General features: G+C 37.8%; 2 protein-coding genes across 3 annotated transcripts in view; both read right to left on the reverse strand.

The window, feature by feature from the left end:
• Window positions 1–9,402: 9,402 nt before the first annotated feature.
• LOC121322131 (thioredoxin-like) lies at window positions 9,403–13,384 on the reverse strand. The gene is made up of 5 exons (XM_041261674.1): window positions 13,196–13,384; window positions 11,404–11,508; window positions 10,353–10,412; window positions 10,065–10,130; window positions 9,403–9,644 (listed from the first exon to the last, which is right to left on the reverse strand). Exons 1-5 carry the CDS (start codon window positions 13,217–13,219, stop codon window positions 9,582–9,584), a joined length of 318 nt encoding a protein of 105 aa, XP_041117608.1. The 5' UTR covers window positions 13,220–13,384; the 3' UTR covers window positions 9,403–9,581.
• A 4,996-nt stretch (window positions 13,385–18,380) lies between these two features.
• The window catches only part of svep1 (sushi, von Willebrand factor type A, EGF and pentraxin domain containing 1), a 95,537-nt gene continuing 90,889 nt past the window's right edge, over window positions 18,381–23,028 (reverse strand). For both annotated transcript variants that reach the window (XM_041261696.1, XM_041261686.1), the window contains 4 exons: window positions 22,833–22,928; window positions 22,535–22,630; window positions 20,191–20,284; window positions 18,381–18,863 (listed from right to left, as the gene is read on the reverse strand). In XM_041261696.1, coding sequence (XP_041117630.1) covers window positions 18,833–18,863; window positions 20,191–20,284; window positions 22,535–22,630; window positions 22,833–22,928 — 317 coding nt within the window. In that variant the 3' untranslated portion in view covers window positions 18,381–18,832. The remainder of the gene's footprint in view (window positions 18,864–20,190; window positions 20,285–22,534; window positions 22,631–22,832; window positions 22,929–23,028) is intronic.

The following is a 23,028-nucleotide window of genomic DNA, read 5'->3' on the forward strand; positions in this document are numbered from 1 at the left end:
AGGCCAGGAGCTTTTTTTTGTTTGTTTGAAAGTTGATCATTCTTACAGAGGTTTTACATAAAACTTTGGCAGCATATATAATACTTCCAAGTGCCACCAGCAGCACCGTTATCCATTTGTAGTGAAGGGCTATGTTTCTATTGAATGATTACGTGAAACACAAAAAAATCATAATCTGTTGAACATCTGCATTTCTGCGGTATATAAATTGTATAGCTTTGAGAACTCCACTGCAGTGGGATATTTCGTAGACATGCAATAGGTGCATTAGACACTAAGCAATGATGTAATACATTCAGATTGATTTTTAATAGGGGGAAACAATTATGAAATCTGTTGGAATTAATACATTTTGTAGGTAAATTAGAAATATAATAATGCACGTATTCTGTGCAAATTTAACTCTACAGATTTCACATTATCCAGCTGTTAACCGCCTATGTAGATTAGTTATCCATGTGCAAGAGGAGCTTGCATGATTTTGTTCTGAGGGTTATACACGGTTTTTAAGCCACTTAAGCTTCCTTAAGCCAAGGGGAGCTTATATAAAACCTGCCACTGCTTCTTGAACTATCTAATAAACCTTTTGAGATGCCAACTTCATATTTTCAATGTTATGAAAACTTTTCACCAGCAAAAACGTAAATCTTAATAGAACTACCATTGCAGGGTTATATAAATACTAAAGATGTCATGACCTTTATCAAGGTCATTTCACTTTTTGTTTACAAAACATTCAATCAGAAGATTCCTATAGCTCTCTACAGCAGCAGCAGTGATCTGAAAATCCACACCCACCTCCAGTGTAAGGTGTATTCTTTGAGGCACTGAGCATGTCTGGGGGTGTAATTACTAAGCTACAGGATGAACTGGCTGGCAGGGCTTCAATGACTCATCTGTACTGCAGCCCTGGGGGCTAAGGCAGGTAAAGCGGTGCATTTAAGTGAGTCCCAATCCAACAGCAATAATGTTATCACCTCAGCAAAGTAAGGCAATACAATTATATATTAACAATGTAAACATGTTTTTTTTTTTTTCATAATTACAATTTTGACACAAAGCTTCTTTGTTTACAATAACACTTATGGGTTCCTAACACGTCTTTGGTGAATAAAGCAGGCTCGACAACAAAGGACGCATTTTTCCAGTAGGCACACGGGTTCACAAACAAAACAAAACAAAAATTAATCGTAACAGCTGCTACCCACAAGACGTGATGTTGCAAGCAGTAAGACAAAATTAATAGAACCTATACTTTTGATAAGTATCTTTCACACAACAAGCGACACAGGAGTGACACCCAGAATAAATGGAATAAATAAATAAATAAATAAACTAGGGCATTGAGCAATCAGAGAACAGCTTCAATACACGTGGTCCAGCAGGGCGAAGCAGCATCCAGAATGATGGAGGAAACAATAATACTTGCCGTTGAAAAACTAACTGGATAAGCCCGTTATGTATGATTTATTGCCATATACGTAAGAGAAGACACTCATAATTTTCACATCATGTTGACGAATATGTTCTTGATCATGGTTTTGTCAATAGCAATTTATAATAGTTGTATAGATCTGGCAGTTTTCAAACCTGCCGCATGGAATCTGTGTTGCTTCTGGTGTGTATGGTCATATCACAGGATCCCTAACTTTAGTCACATGCTAATATGGTTTACTTTAAATATACACAAATCATAGATGTAATAAGACTTTGTTTTAACATACCCCACATTCAGGTAAATATATAGTTTCTTACTGTCCCACAGACAGTTACTGTCTTTGAAACCTATCATTTTATACCTGCCTGGCTTGTTACAATTACAAACAGGTGTATTAGTTTAACTAATCAGTCAAAGTATTCTGGAATAGCTGTGGTATTCTGGGAGATGTAGTTTTTTCATTCATTGTTTAAAACAACAAGAACTACATTTTCCAGTAACAAAAGTCATTTAATTATCACATTGCAAACCACCATCAATTAAAACAGATGATAATACTTTGAGATGTGTCAGTGTAAAAAACAATCTTCACTGCACTGAATACAGATACAAGTGCCTGGTTCCTCCAGTCACTACTTCACTAAGCAGTATTTCATGTGGCTTGTCCTGTCCACATTTCTTAGTTTTTTTTGCATTTTTATTTTCTCTAATGCCACTTTCATGTTCTACATCTAAAACATAGTGACATTACATTCATATATTTTAATACATCTTTTATATTAGTGTAATGAGTGTATTAATACAATATTTTTAATCGCATGCACGCCTGTTTGTTTTGATTACTGTACCAATATTTGGGGGACATTTTGAATGTCAGGTTATTGTGTGGGAGTTTATACCGTCCATCGCTTACTGCGGGTGAATCATCTTAACACAAAACCCGCCCGTTCTAAGCGATGACGATTATGCCATCTTCTTGAAGGAAGGGGATTCTGAAATATTTCATAATACTTCCTGGAATTATATTTTAATGAATCAGTGAGACAGTATTACTCCCTCTGGCTGGAAGAAAGAAGGCTCCTTCACCAAGAACAAGAAGGTTAATAACAATCCGAGATTGACTGCCAAAGATATTCATAGTGAATTGGCTGCAAGTCGGACTGGGGTTTCCATTTCAACCACAGGTCAAGTATTGAATGGTGAAGGTCTCAATGGTCGCAAGCCAAGGAAAAAGCCACTGTTAGGAAAACATCAGAAGAACAGTTGCTTAAAGTTTGCAAAACAGCATTTGAATGATGGGTGAGTTCTGGTAAAAGGTTTTGAGGAGTGATGAAACCGAGCTATTTGGTGATGCTGATAGTCGTTACATTTGGAGAAAGCCTGGTGAGAAAAGAACACCATACCTACTGTCAAGCACGGAGGTGGTTATATCCTTCTATGGGGCTGTTTTTCCTCAAATGGTACAGGAAATTTTGTTCCAATACATGGTAAAATGGATACCATAGCATACCAAAAAATATTGGCCAATCATCTGAAACCCTCCGCTACAAAACTTGATTTAAAGCATAACTGGACATTCCAATACAACAATGATCCAAAGCTGTGGCAGGCTGGCGAGTGGATAGAGGCCCAGAGACAGACTGCAGTTCAAAAAAAAATAACTATTTTATTATAAATAAACACAAAAATGAAAGGGCACAAGGGCCAAAACAAAGCAATTTAAACACAAAAAGATAAAAAGCAAAACTTACAAAAAATAACAGTTTCCAGGCTGGGCGATGCCTTCACTGGACTCAAACTTTCTAAACAACCCCAAAAAAACCAACCTGCTTCCTCAGCTCCCTCTCCCCAAATGAGAAGCAGAGGCCTCCTTTTATATCAGGTGGCTGGGCGCTGATTGATCGTTAATCAACCTAATCAACTAATCAACCCCAGCCACCTGAACATAATAAACCCAGGCAGGCAGGGGAAATTAACCCCATCCCTGCCAATTTAAAGGGCAGAGCTTTGCTCTGCCACACACCTCCCCCCATGTACAACGTACACCGGCCGCAATCGGCCAACTCCCCCCTTCCCCCCACCCCCCTCCCCCCAAGAGTCCAATTATGTCCCTTGGGTGGGCTGTTATGGTGGGTGGTGGTGGGCGGGGTTGATGTCGGAGCCCCCAAGCCTTCTTTGGTTGAGGGGGCCCCGAATCTCCAAGGTAGCACGGCGACGGCGGCCCGGCTCCCTCTGGTGGCGGAGGCGGCGACGGCGGCCCGGCTCCCTCTGGTGGCGGAGGCGGCGACGGCGGCCCGGCTCCCTCTGGTGGCGGAGGCGGCGACGGCGGCCCGGCTCCCTCTGGTGGCGGCGGCGGCGGCCCGGCTCCCTCTGGTGGCGGAGGCGGCGGCGGCGGCCCGGCTCCCTCTGGTGGCGGAGGCGGAGGCGGCGGCGGCGGCCTGGCTCCCTCTGGTGGCTGAGAGCGGCGGCGGCGGCTCCTCCCTCTCGGGCTCTGAGGCGGCGACGGATCCTCCTCCCTCTCTGGCTCTGAGAGCGGCGGCGGCTCCTCCCTCTCTGGCTCTGGGAGCGACGGCGGCTCCTCACTCCTCTCTGGCTCTGGGAGTGACGGAGGCTCCTCCTCCCTCTCTGGCTCTGGGAGCGACGGCAGATCCTCCTCCCTCTCTGGCTCTGGGAGCGACGGCAGATCCTCCTCCCTCTCTGGCTCTGGGAGCGACGGCAGATCCTCACCCCTCTCTGGCTCTGGGAGCGACGGCAGATCCTCACCCCTCTCTGGCTCTGGGAGCGACGGCAGCTCCTCACCCTCTCTGGCTCTGGGAGCGACGGCAGCTCCTCACCCCTCTCTGGCTCTGGGAGCGACGGCAGCTCCTCACCCCTCTCTGGCTCTGGGAGCGACAGCAGATCCTCCTCCCTCTCTGGCTCTGGGAGCGACGGCAGCTCCTCACCCCTCTCTGGCTCTGGGAGCGACGGCAGATCCTCCTCCCTCTCTGGCTCTGGGAGCGACAGCAGATCCTCCTCCCTCTCTGGCTCTGGGAGCGACGGCAGATCCTCCTCCCTCTCTGGCTCTGGGAGCGACGGCAGCTCCTCCTCCCTCTCTGGCTCTGGGAGCGACAGCAGATCCTCCTCCCTCTCTGGCTCTGGGAGCGACGGCAGATCCTCCTCCCTCTCTGGCTCTGGGAGCGCGGACAGAAGCATCCTCTCCCTCTCTGGCTCTGGGAGCGACGGCGGCTCCTCCCCCTCTCTGGCTCTGGGAGCGACGGCAGCTCCTCACCCCTCTCTGGCTCTCGGGGGCTCTCGGCGGCTCACCCCTCTCTGGCTCTCGGGAAGGCGGCTCACCTCTCTTTATTGGAGTGACCGGTGGATCTCCCATGTCTACCGCCAGGTAATTAACCACCATGAGGGCAACCTCTGGGAAGGACGCCGGGTGGTGTTGTTCCTCCCACTGTTCCCACCTCTCCCCATCTCGACGCCACAGCGTGTTGATAACTATGGGGAGATCGTGGACGAGGTCTGCCTCAGGGTGCATCAACCAGTCCCAGATCTCCTGGGACGGTGGTGAAGGTGGTGGTGCTGGAGGTAGTGGGGTGGCCCCTGATGCCCGGGGTGAACACGGCACCTCTTCCTGGGCCTGGTTGTAGGGGCATCCTGCCCAGTTGTGGCCGTCCTCCTCACACCGGCCACACCAGTTTGCCGGTGGCACGTCTGGGCAGGACCGCCAACGATGGTCCTCCTTCCCACACCAGGAACACCAGGGGAAGAGGCTGGCCGGGTCCTCCAGCGGTGGCTGCAGCAGCTTACATTTCTTCAGCTGCTGCTTGTCCTGCCTTTTCCACTGTCTGCTCTTCTTTCCCATTTTTTTTTCTCAAAAAAAAAATAAATACTGCTCTGAGCCTCTAGGTGGCGCTATCCCACTTCTGACACCAAATGTGGCAGGCTGGCGAGTGGATAGAGGCCCAGAGACAGACTGCAGTTCAAAAAAAAATAACTATTTTATTATAAAATAAACAAAAATGAAAGGGCACAAGGGCCAAAACAAAGCAATTTAAACACAAAAAAGATAAAAAGCAAAACTTACAAAAATAACAATTTCCAGGCTGGGCAATGCCTTCACTGGATTCAAACTTTCTAAACAACCCCAAAAAAAAAACCAACCTGCTTCCTCAGCTCCCTCTCCCCAAATGAGAAGCAGAGGCCTCCTTTTATATCAGGTGGCTGGGCGCTGATTGATCGTTAATCAACCTAATCAACCTAATCAACCCCAGCCACCTGAACATAATAAACCCAGGCAGGCAGGGGAAATTAACCCCATCCCTGCCAATTTAAAGGGCAGAGCTTTGCTCTGCCACAAAAGCATACATCAAAATCTACTTCAGAATGGTTAAAGAAGAATAAAATCAAGGTTCTGGAATGGCCGAGTCAAAGTCCTGTACTAAATATGATTGAGACTCTTTGGTAAGGGTTGAAGGTGGCTATGCACAAGAGAAGTCCTCAGAATCTGAATGAACTGGAACAAATTGGAGTAGAAAAATTTTCAAAAGTCACTAAAGAATCATGCCAAAAGCTCATTGACAAATACCTTAATCATTTATTAAAACAAATTTAAATAAAAAAGTTCTGCAAATCCAATAATAACGATGATTTCCATGGAGTTGATGCATATATAAATTATAAAAGAACCAGTCGCCCATACTTATGAACTTTAACTCATAACCCAAAAACTCAAAAACGTTTTTTTTACGATATTAATTAAAAGAAGAACATCCACAGTGTCTAAGAGATACAAATGGCAAAATCAAAAACAACAAAAAAAAATAGCAAATATATTAAGCTATTACTTTTCACAAGTTTTTACAAAGGAGGATACGGCTAACATGCCCCACATGTCAACCTGTTCCTATCTAGTTTTAAATAACTTTAGCATAACCAATACAGAAGTGTTAAAGGGACTAGGAGCTCTTAAAATAAACAAATCCCCAGATGAAATCCTCCCAATAGTACTCAAAGAAATGAAAGAAGTTACTTACAAAAGGCTAACCAAGATCATGCAGCAGTCTCTTGACACAGGGGTGGTACCGACAGACTGGAGAATTGCAAACGTAATACCGATCCACAAAAAGGGAAACAAAACCGAACCAGGTAACTACAGACCAATAAGCCTGACTTCTATTATATGTAAACTATAATAAGATCCAAAATGGAAAATTATCTACAGTATATGGCAACAGTATCCTGGGAGACAGTCAACACGATTTTAGGAAAGGGTGATCATGTCTAACTAACCTGCTTGATTTTTTTAAGGATGCAACATTGATAAAGGATAATTGCAATGCATATGACATGGTTTATTTTGATTTCCAGAAAGCTTTTGACAAAGTCCTACATGAAAGATTAATTCTCAAAATGGAACGCAGTAGGGATTCAAGGAAATGCATGCTCGTGGATTAAGGAGTGGTTAACATGTAGAAAACAGAAAGTACTGATTAGAAGAGAAACATCAAAATGGAGCGAGGTAACCAGTGGAGTACAACGATCAGTATTCGGTAGTCTGTTATTCCTAATCTACATTAATGACTTCTGGTATAGTAAGCAAACTTGTTAAATTTGCAGATGATACAAAAATAGAAGGTGTGGCAAACACTGTTGCAGCAGCAAAAGTCATTCAAAATGATCTAGACAAGATTCAGAACTGGACAGACACATGGCAAATGACATTTAATAGAGAAAAGTGTTAGGTACTGCAAGCAAGCAATACAAATGTGCATTATAAATATCATATGGGAGATAGTGAAATTGAAGACGGAATCTATGAAAAAGATCTAGGAGTATATGTTGACTCAGAAATGTTTTCATCTAGACAATGTAGGAAAGCTATAAAAAAAGTCAACAAGATGCTGAGATATATAGTGAAAAGTGTTGAATTTAAATCAAGGGAAGTAATGTTAAAACTGTACAATGCATTAGTAAGACCTCATCTTGAATAACGTGTTCCATTCTGGTCACTTCGCAACAAAAAGGATATTGCTGCTATAGAAAGACCGCAAAGAAGAGCGACCAGAATTACTCTGGGTTTAAAAGGCATGTCATATGCAGACAGGCTAAAAGAATTTAATCTATTCAGCCTTCAAAATTTTTTAAGTACGTGGCGACCTGATTCAAGCTTTCAGAATTCTAAAAGGTATTGACAATGTCGACCAAGGGGACTTTTTCAACCTGAAAAGAAGAAACAAGGACCAGGGCCACAAATGGAGAGGGGACAAAGGGGCATTAAGAACAGAAAATAGGAGGCACTTTTTTAGAGAATTTTGAGGGTCTGGAACCAACTCCTCAGTAATGTTGTTGAAGTTGACACCCTGGGATCCTTCAAGAAGCTGCTTGATGCGATTCTGGGATCAATAAGCTACTAATAACCAAATGAGCAAGATGGGCTGAATGGCCTCCTCTCGTTTGTAAACTTTCTTATGTTTTTTTCGACTTGAATTCAAGTCGCACCCACAAATATGGACACAAAAAAAAAGATCCTGAATGCAAGTGACATTTAACTCTTAATGAAAAAAACAATAATTAAGGGTTTAATGACTTTTTAATTTCTAGGTGAAAGCAGGGAACACTGTAGTACTGCACATTAAAGCATCAGAGTTGGTCACCTGCTACATTACAAATGGAAATGGGAAAAGAAAATATATACAGAGTACAGTACTTTCAGTATTGAACGAGTCATTGCAGTTTATCGTAGCTGGGAAAGGGTAAATTACCTTAAAGTTTATTTCAGTCTGCTTTATTGTCCTCATTGGTATAATCTGGCCAACGTGTCACATTCACACACAAAATTAGTGCAAGACAGAAATGTGTAGTTCATTTTAGGTTTGAGTTAGGACTTGAAGTTTACACAAATGGGGTTCCAGTAGTTAAACCAGGCACAGACCATAATAAGAGTGAGTAAGTTAGAGAATCAGAGAGCGATGGAGAATCTGCCATTAAGCAGTACATACCTTAGTGTTCCTGTATTTTGTGCTCCTCCAAACAGAGAAAAAAAGATATGTAAATATTGTTCATTTTGAAGCTGGACCCATGCTGATCATTTCAACAAGTACAATACTGGTAGTATTATAGTATTACATAGCCTTTCGATTGAGTCTCCATCTTCTGACACATCTCAGATGCCGCAGTTTCTCTTTTCTTCAGCAAACAAAATTACTTTTCTTTTAGAAGCTGCAGTAAAAAAAATGTGAATGAAGTTCGCTGTGCAGCCATTTTAATATACAGGTACTGTGGCGAGAGTAATATCTGTAGCGGGCAGCACTGTGTACAGTTGGTCTTGTTCAAGCACACCAGAATAATGGACATGGGCAAATGTAAATTGGTACCCTTACTAAACTTGGCCATAAAAGTGCAACTTAAATTCAAGTAAATACGGGGTGTGTGTGTGTGTGTGTGTGTATATATATATATATATATATATATATATATATATATATAATTTGTATTAATATATATACACTCCCCACAATTAAATTTTAATATAATGAAGAGGAGGTTCCCTGTTTCACGATCTTTTTTTGGTGAACGATTGGTGAGTAATTAAGTAGATTATATATATAAATCATATATATTTTAAAGGTTTTTGTGATTTTTATTATGTTAAATTTTCTTCCTAGAGCTGGCGGGCAAGCTTTACTGGACAGACAGACAAAGGCAATGTAATTGTGGTGTTGCATTAATTTGAATACATTTGTTACTGTGTGTGACTGAGGGTTTGTGAATTAAAAGGATATGTGTATAATGGTAAAACTTTTTGTCCATCAATCACACAAATCTTTTTGTTCCAGTCATCGGGCGATATGTATGTGTGTGTAAAATTATATATCTAAATAGAATTATGAAGAAACATTGAACCTGGTCCTGTATTTATTTAAAGTAAACAAAAAAAGTGCCAAGGCTTTATTCAAAGTAAATAATTGGGCAAAATATTTGATTGGAGCAGTAAATATTTATTGAATACCATTTCAGAAATTGGGGTGTTATTTCACATGCACGATAATTGAATAAAGGAAACTGGGCCGGCATGAACCAAAACAAAGTCTGTTTGTTGTAAACAGTTTTAAAATTCAACAGCTGGGAACAGAATACATTACTTCTGAATATAAATCTACTTAAGTTGCATTAGTTTCTCTTTAAGTATGTCCTCGTTGGCTCCTGAAAATTCGTCAATCTGTAACAGACAAAAATAGGCCTACATTACAAATAAATAACAAAGTAATTAAACAATAAACATATAGTACAATTTGGAGTATTTGGTGCCGTGATCATACAACAACCCTGGTATTTGGCAAAATGTAAAAAAAGTCAAACTTCAGGCCAGTTAAATAATTGTTATAAGAAACACCAAAATCGTGGGGGGCGGGGACAAAAAAATGAATTTTCTACCGTAGTTGTGAATTGTCAATTTTAATTAAGTGTTAAATAAAAGTTAGTAATGACTTTTGGAAAGTCTGGCCCGAACATGCACAAGGGTCCACATTTCTACCAGAATGTTCTTATGTGTTGAAATCGATGATTAACATGAGTTTAAGAGTGAAGGGGTATATGACACATTTGTAATCTTAAGTGCAGAAGTAACAGCATGACGCACCTTCTGGCCATTTTTGAAGAACTGGAATGTAGGCATGCTGCTGATTTTACACATTTCAGCAACGTCCTAGACAAGGAAATGGAGAATACACGATAAATACAAGATGACAAAATTCACCACAAGGATTTGTTATCCCCTCTACTGCAATAAGAATCCTATAGAACAGGAAAAAAAAAAAAGTGCATTGCTGGAGTTTTTGTAGTTATGAAATACAAGTTCTTTGCTTAAACATTTTAGCATGTTAAAAGTAAATGCTATGTAGAGGTAGTGCTTAAATAAGTAGCTTACCTGAGCATCATCCACATCAACCTTTAGAAACACCACATCCTTGTGATTTTCAGCAAGTTTCTGAATGAGAAGAAAATGGAGGAAATTATGAAGCTATAAGGAGAAATACTGCATGCTACAGTATACAAGAGGGTTATGTGGTCCAAAACCATTCGAAACACATCAGTCCAATGTGGAGTGTCCCTATGTTAAACTTACAAGTAGTGTTTGTTTTTTTTATTTTTATAATTGGTATGTTCTTAAAATACACTTTTAGTATGCAACACTACAGACCTTTCGTGCAAAGTCTAAGGTCAGTTTATAATTTGTTTAAGTTTAATCACATTTTCCAGACAGTGAACAAAGAAGTAAAAATAGAGTACATCTCAGTTTGGGATCTGTTTATTAATTTTGAATTATTTTTTAGTTTTTACAGTCATGCATTTTTTGCCTGTTCGTATACACAAGGGAACCTAGGCAAACTTAGATGTAGAATCACTATATCTTCAATTTCTGCGGTAGTATGTTAGAAATAATTACTTCAAGAAAAAACAGACTGAACCCCAACCTAAAGCTATTAAAAAGCAAGTAGCAGGGTTCTGAAAACTATAGCGTTATACGTCCCCATGTGTTGCTACAACTGTTTAAATAACATACCTGTCATTTCTCTTTTCACAGTTAACATCCTGACTACTTTTTACCCTTACAATTTTAAAGTCCGGTTTCAAAGTTCTTTTCAAAATGGCCGCTCTAGTGCACTGGGGTTTGAGATCTGTCCTCTAAATCACTGCAGGAAGAGCACAAACGCTCTGGCTTCACTGTTCTGTACCACGTCATGGATCGTTATTGCTGTGTTACCATTTCGACAATGTGGGCAATAATCCTTACACTATCAGTGCACTAGAGCAGACACTTTAAAGTTGTAAGTGTAAAATGTTGTCAGGATGTGAACAATGAAAAGAAAATTACAGGTACAATATTAAAAACGGTTGTAGCAAAACATGGGGACGTGTAGGCTATATTTTTGAGAACGCTGCTACTTACCCTTTAAGACCAACTCATTAAAACATACTTCAAAAACTGGAGAAATCATTTTGCATGGCCCACACCAGGTGGCTGTGAAATCTACAATGACAAGCATAGAACCAGCATCCTTCAGAGCTTCTTCAAACTCGGCCTGTTAAGAAAAATAAAATAAAACACATGGTTCAACGATCACCCCCCCCCACACACACTTCTATATTGGTGCTAGGATGAACATAGGATTTTCATGTTCGGATATTTGCTCAATTTAAATATTCGTTTTTCAAAAAGGCAATGACATCCTGAAATGCCTTGCTTAAACAGTACCCAACTTCCTGGAAATGTTGTGTAATGATTTTTATTTAGATTGCATATACTACATATTTTTTGTTGCAACTTTTATGTGGAATGTAATAAATGAGGAACCCTCCCCCTTCATTTTACAACCCAATTGCTATTTTAAAAAACAAACATTGGAGGTATTTATAGGCTTTTGATGCCATTTTTATTTTTTGACATTTTGACCACTTTTTTAAAACTTTTAAATTGCATTCCCTGCCTCAAGATGGCTTCCCATGTACCCGCATGGACCTCTCAGAACTACATTTCCCATCACATCATTGGGATATAATTTGCTAAATTTATGAAAAAGTACAAGAGATTCATCTCCATGTGTCCATATTCCAAACATGTCATCCACATATCTTATGTATTCTAATAGTTTCTTGTCTAGTTTACTCAGTAACATTTCCTCCCATTTGCCCATATATGTACTTGCAAAACGCAAACCTAATGTTGAGCCTATTGCTGTTCATCATTCTGTTTGTAACTTCTACTTCCAAATGTAAAATAACTTTAAAACTGCTGATCATATTTAATTATATCATTTCTTCCATCCATATCATGTTCTTATCTACTCCATTTTCCAGGGCCTCTTTACATCATTCTAAAGTGTCATGCCTGGAAACACTGGGGTACAGGGATTTTACATCCATGCAAAATAAAATGCTATTCTCTGGAAGTTTAACCTTTACATTATTAATCATTTTTAGAAAACGTCTTGTATCTTTAACATAGATAAACTAATCTGAATCGCTGTGCTCAAACTAACTGTACCCACATTCAGAGAGTATTTGGTAGCACATGGTCACATTTCTAGTCCTATGCCCTTCCTACGGGCCGCTAACTACGACAAAACACATTTTCATACAGTTGTAATATTGGTACGCTTGTCTGTGACTCGTCTCTTTGGTGAATATATATAATTCTACACAAAGCAGTACATACTAACATACATATTACATTTTACAGCCCTGTACCATATTTGCAACTACCGGCACTGTAATGTTACTGCTGTAATTATTCCTATTGCGAAGGCCTTTAGCCTTAGACCTTTAGCAACCCCCTACCATATAGTTATTACATCTAAAGGGTTCGGACGCGAAGAAGAAATAATATCATTAATTCAGATGGATGCAGGCAGATTACAATCTTTCAACGTTATTACTGCAGTTCACGCGTTGTACACATTGTTATCCTAATGTAGAATAATTACTGGTCCTGAACGTATTATTGATCCTAAGCAATAACACAAATAATCTTACATTAATTTATATTCCAGGCCGTGAACTGGAAAGAAGGATTTGGTAGCCGCATCATAACAAAATCAACCTGCTGTAAATTAATTAGCCAACAAAAGGGGGCAACTAACTATTTTTTTTTTTTTTTGCCATTAAAATCGCTGATGTCATTTCTTAACATTCTAAACTAGAGCAGTAATTGAATTTGGCGGCACTCGATTGCAAGTACTTCAAACCAAAAGCACACAGCAGTTATCTTACCTTGCTCTCGATGAAACGAACCATATTTAAAATGCGATAAGGTTACCCTTAAATTACAATAACTTAAAGCAGTCTGTGATACTGTCCCAACCTTGACTAACTTGCTTTTCCCTCCACCCACTTCCTACTCGATACAGAGATGTTTGCGCAGGCGGAGCTCCAGCTGTCTGGTAATAATGAGATGGCTATAACCGCAAACCAGAGCCCTGCTCTGCGGCGGCTTCAAGTGAGAGGACAGGCTCTGTGGGCGCGCAGCTTTCAAAACGTCATCACTGCCTACATTAGTTATATTAAGCAACAACTTATCAAACGAAAGCAACAACAAAGCAAAGCGTTATTTTTCAATTCCATCTTGTCTTTAACCTCACCCCGATTGTTGTTACATTATCAGTGCAAAATGATTACATTGAGGGGCAGAAATTTCGCTTACATTATCAGTTGAGTTATTACATTATTGGGTAATTATTACATTATATGAAACAAATACATCATTGAGGGTTATTACATTACTGGAGAGTATAATATTAATGGTTGCTGCAATACTAGTTCTGATGAATTCTTCATGATCAGCTAAATGTAATTCTACAAGAATCCCGAATGCGGTAAGCTGCTTGCAGCTGTTTAAAAGGTATTTTGCTTAACGCTGAAACAGCTGACCGTATTCGGGATGCGATATGCTGACGGCAGGGATTGTGGTTAATAAATTAAAAATGCACATTAAGCTCTTACAACTCTATAAAATACATGAATAAATAAATAATATAAGTTTTAGGTCAGAATAAAAAAATAAAAAATAAAAACACAGCAAACAAAGGCAGGAATTTATTAACGATATATTTTTCAATTTAAGAACACGATTAAAAAATTGACGCGATCATAAGCGTAACACGGACCCGACAGTTACGGGAATTATCATTTGCAGACGCTTCTTCATTTATTCAATTATGACGTGATAAGGGTGTACGCCTTCAGTGTCAATTGTCATGTGATAGGGGTGTAACGCTTACAGCGATGATGTGCGCGCAAGGTCTCTCACAGAGACGCAGCCACAGAGCACGTTTCCGTCCAGCAGTTACACACTTTTGATAATGAATCAGATACATGTGCCTTGGCTTCTGGTCAGACAGTAGTCATGTGACTAGGGGTGGGAGTGGAGTGTACCTACTGTGTAGGTCAGGGGTAATTGGTCCAATTAATCAGTTTAGTGTACAGTTAGAACCAGGGCCAGGTTTGAGTGGCCCTGGTGTAGGTTATAGAAGGTAACATGGTCATGATCATGACAAACAGAAATAAAAACTATATACATTAGTAACATTCCGTGGCTAAAAGTTAAAAGTAATTCATACTGAGTTTATGTATGGTGTTTTTTGTGACAACGTTAGAAGAACAAGATTATATTTGGAGAGAGATGTGGCATTTTGAGAGAAGGATATTTCATGCAAAAGGCTTGCAATCACAAAGATAATTAACTGTTACACCACACTATATCATCTGTAATACTGTTTGATTATCAAATCAATGAAATAGCTAGTATATAATACATGAAAATCAATAATATAATACTCTATCCTGATTGGTGAAAACAGGTCTGGGGTGTTGATGTAACAGAATACCACCATGGGTCGGCATTTATTTTCAAAAAGATGCAAATCACTGGAAGATATCCATACACCGCTACAATTTTCAGAAAAAAAACCAAAAAAACCAAAAACGGCAGCCATTTTATCGCACTAAATATAACTAACTAGGTTTATGTAAATGTTGACCTTTTGGGAAACTGAAGTGTAGGTGAGATTTTGAATCGGACATCATTGATAATTCAAGTAGTGAAAAAAAGCAAATTCAAATTAATTCAAACCTCCCTATTCTCCTTGAACTCTGCCAGAACTACACGTCTCCCATCCGCATTCTGAAAATGCAGTTTTAAACAAAATACTTTGCAACTTTCACCTTTAAAAAAAAAAAAAAAAATGGTGTGACTCGAAGTGCCTTTTGTGGTTAAATGGATGTTTTGTTGCCCCTCTGTATGTCTACTCCTTCAGTCACTTGCATCTCCTGCACAGGTGTGTGATCGGTGATGCAGACTATTTATAAAAGCATCTCGACAATTCCTGCTATACATTTCCCTCCATATAAATGCGTCCCGGTACGATGGTATCATCTCTTCTGCTGGGCCCTGCATTGTATTAAATGATTTAACACAGGCCCAGTAGTTTTCCACGTTGTCCAGCCATAAACTACAAAGTCAGTTTGATAAGTAACCAGTTATTCCATAATGCAAATAACGTCTTTCTAGCCACTGTGAAGCTAATATGGTATGACTACATCCTGTCACTTCCGTGGAAACAAGGACGATTTATAAAAAACAAAAAACAAAAAAAACAGCAATGTCACCTGGCACTGTCGCAGATCTTGCGAAGAAGGGTCTGCGTGACTAAAGGCAGGCTCATTTGTGCTGTGTCATGATGAATATGAGCAGTAATATTCAATGTTGCCAGATCCACCCTCCAAAAAAACCTCTAGATAAATGCAAGAAAACCTTTAGAATTGCCCCTAATAGCTCTAGGAAAAAGAATAATGTAGTATGAGTGCTCAAGTTCCTGTTTTTCTAATTGTAAACACAAACAATTAGGCTGGTGAAATGTTAAATATATACTGAATTTATTAAGACAATTCATGCAAGTAGCGCTGAAATCCAACTTTGAATAATATCAAAAGCACATCATATTAAGTCATATTACAGTAGATTCCACTTAATTGCATAGGTACCTACTGTAACAATTTTATGCAATTATCAGTAACATACAGTGTAATACATTTAATTGTTTGACTGATAACTGCATACAGTTGTGAAGTACATCTCTTTTGAAAATGTATGTTAAATAATGTATGTTAAATTCTGGTTAAATAAAAATGTATGTTCCTTATTCTGGTTAAATGCTTAAAACTATTAGGTAAATGGGATGTGCAATTCACAGGAATCTAATGCAAGTGCATTTTCATAAGAAATGTGCTTCTCTTTTTTTTTTTTAAGATAACAGGAATATGCAATTATCATGTATGCAATTCGTTGGACAGCACTGTACTTGTATGACTCAAACCTTAAGCCTACAGTAATATTAAATTGGTACACCATGGCTACATTGCAATAATAATAATAAATAAAAACTGTAAATGTAGTTTGTTCAAATTTTCCGGAATATTTATTCACTGACTGGCACAGCATTTAAACACTACTCTTAATTTCCTCTGTAACAAGTATTAAGCACTTGCTATATGTGTGCCTAGTGGCCCTACTGCGCATGGAGTGATCTTATACTGGGCAGTCAAAGTAAATCGAACACCTGGAGAAATTCTATAGAAATCCGTGGTCACAGCTGCCAGCTGGCATGATGTCACAGCGCCTCTACAATCTTAGTAGAGGAAGGACTTATACATTATGAATACATCTTACGGGAACAAAACGTTTTCAGACAGAAAAAAGAAACCTTTAGAAAATCCTCTAAAATTAAAAATGTACCTTTTAAAAAAACAAGCCTGTCCATTTCTTACCTCCAGATTGACCTGTGCAGAAACGTGAAACCTCTAGATCTGGAAGGGAAAGCCTCTGATCTGGCAACACTGGTAATATGTTACCTTAAAATGTAATGAACAAACCAAGAAGTACTGCACTTTGATAATTCCTATGGAGTCTGTCAATTTCAATGCTTAATGTTCAATTCAACATCTATAAATCAGTTTTTTTTTTTTTTTTTTAATTAATGCATTTTTTTAAGTTACTGTATGTGGAGCTATTTCTTTCTTAGATCAGTTTTAGGCATAAAGATATTAATAAAAATTACTTTTTTTGTTAATTAAAAAACTTTTTTTTTACCTGTTTTTTTTTTCTTCAAATTTAGTAGTTAACCCATTTTATAAGCACAATAAGGCACTTCAGTGTGTGTGATAAGCTTTAATATCACCACGCCTCAGGTGGTTGAAGCTCAACTTCACCTCGATAATATTCACACCTTGTGGAACTGAAAGATGAAAAAAGAGCAGTCACACAAGTGACTGAATCCCTTAGACAATGGGGTAAGAAACAGCATCCCCACTTTTCCAGGTAATTCCCCACAGTATTCGAACCAGTGTCTCCAATATCAATGAATCCGAATAACGTTCTGAATCCCACTCAGCATCATATTACTAAACTATAGAGATGATGGAGCCAAACTGGCAAGCAGATTTATTGCTTACAGAGTGAATCACCGACAGTGTGGTCTGTATCATTGCTTTGTAGACAATATCTCAGTGTGCTATTTCTTCATAGTGTAGACACCAACATGTCAGACTTTTTTGTCACATTTATAGATACATTTAGCATGCAGTATTTATATAAATTATATAGCTGCTAACAACTTCACTGCATTACATCAGCAAAACCGATGATTCTGTCCTGCTGGTTTGCTGCACTCAGAGATACTGTCAGATTGTCAAAGCTACTTATTCCATCATTCGACAATTATTTTCTGCAAGGACAAATCACTAAATAAAATACACTCTGACGTTTGTTTTGATTATTTTACTGGTATTTGACCTGTTCTAGGCCAATGCTGGCTTATCCTGCAGTCTAAAATAGCTTCATGAATATCAAACTTTATTCATAACACATATTCCTATTCATAAAACATTATTTAAATAACTTACGAGTTATAAGCTTTATGAACAGAGCCCATATTTGCTGGACAGTGCACCTGTTTTGAAATGAGTAACCAGGAAAATATTTGCATTAATAATCTTTTGGCATTAACCAAGTCAGTCTTGACTAAATACACCTCAGGCTGCCTTATGCTGGGTTTAACTGGAATTCTGATCTCCCAGAAGTAAGTAAATGAGAGATAATAGGGACTCATTATGGTTTCAAGACATATTATCATAATTACGTTTACAGAGTAGGTCTCCAAATACTCTTCAAAGCAGTCTCTTATTTAGGTTTATTTAGAAACAGTACGGTGACACATCCTTTACAAACAAAACAACAACCTCTAAGTAGCCTTTTGATATAAATTGTTAAGAGATGTATTTATATATATATATATATATATATATATATATATATATATATATATATATATTATATATATATATATATATATATATATGCAACAACGTATATGTGTTGAGTTATTGTTAACGTAGATAACAACAGGAAACATTTTTATTAATATTAAGTCACCAAAACAGACAACAATGAAACACAGAGTTTTGTAAATAAAGGTCCATTAAGTGAAAATTGTTGTTTGTGTGTACCAGTACTGTATATAAATGATATATACACATTAGTCCAATTAACTTAATTGAGAATAGCACTTATTTATTTGACTTTAAAAGCCCCATTATTAAACATGTGACAATTGTTTACACATATATAATACATATCATTTTTTAACAAAAACAATAAAAGTGATAACATAAGTACAGCAGCATATACTCCATACTGTAAATCTGAAAAACATACAGCTTTATTTTACAATAGAAAATATAAAAAATATTAAAACAGATATTTTGTGGTTTAAAATGATCATTTACTGTAATTATGTTCTGAGTGTTTGGCAGCAATCGTAGAAAATGATTCAGAAGAAAAGGTTGGTTATGGTTTTAAAAATGATACAATCCTGTTTTTCTTTTCCTGCAATGAAAATAGTACATGTAATGTTAGTATCATGAAAGGAAGAAATACATTAAACATGCATTAATTTCTTTGAATTGCATTACCAGATATTACCAGCTTTAAAATAGACTGTTGTTAGAACCCATAGAAAGGTTTACCATGGTAAATGCACAGCAAAGTGTAATACAGCATAGTGAAAGCATTGCAAAGTGTAATAAAACATGGTGAAAGCAAATCAATGTGTAATAAAGCATGGTGAAAGCATTGCAAAGTGTAATAAAGCATAGTGAAAGCATTGCAAAGTGTAATAAAGCATAGTGAAAGCATTGCAAAGTGTAATAAAACATGGTGAAAGCACATCAATGTGTAATAAAGCATTGCAAAGTGTAATAAAGCATGGTGAAAGTATTGCAAAGTGTAATAAAGCATGGTGAAAGCATTGCAAAGTGTAATAAAGCATGGTGAAAGCATTGCAAAGTGTAATAAAGCATAGTGAAAGCATTGCAAAGTGTAATAAAACATGGTGAAAGCACATCAATGTGTAATAAAGCATTGCAAAGTGTAATAAAGCATGGTGAAAGTATTGCAAAGTGTAATAAAACATGGTGAAAGCACATCAATGTGTAATAAAACATGGTGAAAGCATTGCAAAGTGTAATAAAGCACTGTGAAAGCATTGTAAAGTATATGTGAGGTTTGGTAAAACATTTTAATAAGCATGGCAAACCAGGGTAAACTATGCACAGTATAACCATAGGAAATGCATGGGAAAACTGCAACAATACCATGGTAAACTTTTCTGAGGGAAGTGTGAAAGTACAAGTTAATATAAAGGAAAAGCCAGAAATCCTAAATAATGTGTTCTGCAATAAAAACGAAAAGGATTTATCTGCTCAGAAGCTTTTAATTTTTTATTGTGTAAGGATTGGGAACTTCAAATATCCATTTTGACATCAATACCTGAAAATGAACAGGTATTGGCTATTTCAAATACTCCTTTTTGCCAATTGTACATGTAAATGCTCACAAATTGGGTACATCATATGCCTATTTTCCTACAACTCTTACTTACACAAGTTCACCCACTAACATGCTTGAGCCAGTACGTTTTTCTATCATTAAATCTTTAAAGTATGCTGTATGCACCACAGTTACACCAAGCAAGTGTTTAGAAAATGTCTACGATTAGCTTTCAAACAGTAGTAAATTACATTTTCAAGAATTTTTCACTATTTAGATTTAAATCAAGTTTTTATTTTGTGGCTTGATCAAGTAGTTGTCCAAAAGTTGCCTTGAGTTTCATGGGCTTTAAAGTTGATACATTTGTGTCAAGTATCTACTGTACCTGGAACAGTCGTGACCACTCCACCCTGGGAGACAGTGGCATCGATTTGGCCGTATGCATTTACCACCATTTAAACAAGGAGACTGACATACAGCTGAAAAGGAAACAGTGTTATATTGGATTGGGTACAACTATGGGTAATCAAATATTGGTTAATGCTGCTGGACAGCTATAGCCAAAAGTTTAGCATCCTCTAGAATTTTAGGATTGAGACATCATATATATATATATATATATATATATATATATATATATATATATATATATATATATATATATATGTGTGTGTGTGTGTGTGTGTGTGTGTGTGTGTGTGTGTGTGTGTGTGAACATAATTTAGATATTTTATTTAACTACATGTATTCAAATAAACTACTAAATTATATCACAAAAGCCTACTGGAAGCAATAGTAGTACAGTATTTCGTGTTAGTCACATTTTTCAATTTTTGTCAGTTTTTCGTGACGCATATGGAAAACTGCAAAGCGGTGAGTAATTCAATGTTAACATAACATAACCCTGTAGTGCCCTATCTTTCACAAATTGAAATAGCACAAAATAAAATTAAATGCAAATAAAAAATGAAATAAAACAATTAAAAAAATAATTATCAGGCAAACAGAATGACGTTTTTAAAATGGGAAGTTTATACAAAAACACTTAAAATAAGTATTTGCAATCATAGTTGTCAAGGCTCAGCCGTTACCATAGACATGGTCTGAAGGGAAACGGAAGCTCTGACGAGCACTTGCGCAGATGTATAATTTGGAGCGAGTCATTTGGGTATTCAAATTGTGATGGAAGAGAAGAGGCGTTTGTTTCTAAAATGCCTAAATCGCATAACAACGGTGAAAAAATAACGATGTGCAGATTTTGCACTGTCGGCTGGAATGAGAGTCGAAATACCATCGCTAAGCATTAGCTGTTTATTCCCTTTGGGGGAAAAATTTGTCATGTTTGCTTGTATTTTTTATTAGTATGCTAATTCTTTGCTTTATTTCAAGTGGTGCAAACTTTGCAGTGGAGCAAACACTGTTTTGGTTTTGAATGACTGAATCTGCTTAGTGTTTAAATACCAAGAAACCCCAAGCTTGCTGTATACTGATGTACTTGTATACCTCCCCAAGATTGAAATACAATTCATATCGTTTTTTATGAAGGGTAGATTATTATGATAGCCCCACAATAGTAGAGCAGTGTAAGTACACATTTCTTTTTTGATCTTGTTGTATTTTTATAGAGGGCATGGGCAGTATTTACTGTATATAGGTAGTTAATTAAAAACAGCGGGGGACTGTACGTTACCGTTAATGCCGCTAATGAGAAATTGTGGTCTCAAAATTATTTTTCTGTGCGAGTTCTGTTCATGTCAAAATGTTATAAAAAAAAATAAACAGAAAATGTTTAATAAAAAAATATGTATGTAGTTAAACCATAATGTATGCTATAATTGATATACATCTATTTGAGTTGTTTCCATGCATTATCATTGACCACTTAATCCTTTACAGGGTTGCAGTGAGCCAGACCCTAACCCAGCAGATACAGGACTACACCCTGGAAGGGACACCAGTCCATTGGAGGGCACACATACACAAAGGGCAATTTAGAGTGACCAGTCAAGCTGAACAGCATGTCTTTGGGAGGAACCCAGAGAAAACCTCACAAGCACATGCAACCTCCACACAAACAGACCCCTAGGCTGGAATTGAACCCAGGACAATGGCACTCTAATACAGCAGTGCTAACCACCACGCCACCATGCCGTCCTTGACTTATTTTATTAATGTGCATCTGTGATAAAATTAAATTTTTGAAAAATAAAACAAAAATTAAAAGTAACCACAGGGCTCTAAGTATGTGCTACAAAGATATGGTTTTATATGAGGACCTATGTGGTTAAATATCAGCATTATACAACTTAACAAGTACCACATGGAAGTAAATCTGTGTTATTTGGCAGTTCTGATTTATGTTTTTTTTTTTTTTTTTAATAGACATTTATCTCTACGTAAGAAAGCTATAGGGAAGGAAATGTCACCATGGAGATCAATCCTGGGCATGTTACTGTTATTTGTTATTTTTCTTCTTAACAATAATCTAATACAATTATAAAATGGTATTGGTAAAAAAAAGCACTCAGGCTGGCTGCCCAGGAGACCAAGCAGTATTGTTGGATCCCATTAGCCTCATCACTACACTTTTGTTTTGGGGCTCAGATACTCTTCTTGGAATTTTATCATTTTAAGAAGGTGCTATGAGTTTGGTGTGTTTTATTGCATAGTTTGACAAACATAATACACTTTATCGCATGTATTTCAAAATTGGGATTCTAGTTAAGTACCTGCATGGCAGCGTGTTCCTGTCCAACCCTCTGGGCATTCACATGCATATGGTGCGATACATTTGCCTCCGTTCAAACACGGAAGTATACAAATTGCTAAAAAGAACAACAACAAAGGTAAATCAACAAACATTACTGAACATATTCAGTAATCCACATAATATACTTTTTTTTTTAACCCGAATTGTTCAAATTCATAAGAACTGGACATAGCCTGTAGCATCTACTAAATAAAAATGGTATGTTTTATTAATGTGCAAATGTATTTTTATTGTTGTGTAATGACATTAAAACTTACGTTCTTCACAGAGATGGCCCATCCATCCTTCTATACATAAGCATGTGTTAGGCCTTTCGCATGTTCCACCATTTTGGCAGGGGAACCTGCAGACAGCTAGAAATAACAAAATACACATAGAATTATTTTGATGCAAATCATATACTTTGCATCAGGACTGTCAAGATCAACCTTGCCTTTTTTATTTGTTATTGTT

This window comes from Polyodon spathula, chromosome 1, assembly GCF_017654505.1.
Source record: "Polyodon spathula isolate WHYD16114869_AA chromosome 1, ASM1765450v1, whole genome shotgun sequence".
Taxonomy (NCBI): domain Eukaryota; kingdom Metazoa; phylum Chordata; class Actinopteri; order Acipenseriformes; family Polyodontidae; genus Polyodon; species Polyodon spathula.

Excerpts from the sequence above, each read along its gene's own strand:
- LOC121322131 (XM_041261674.1), bottom strand. The coding sequence starts at position 13,219 with ATGGTTCGTTTCATCGAGAGCAAG. Across the intron at positions 10,413-11,403 it reads TGATTTCTCCAGTTTTTGAA|AAACTTGCTGAAAATCACAA; the intron begins GTATGTTTTAAT and ends CTTCTCATTCAG. Across the intron at positions 10,131-10,352 it reads TTGATGTGGATGATGCTCAG|GACGTTGCTGAAATGTGTAA; the intron begins GTAAGCTACTTA and ends TTCCTTGTCTAG.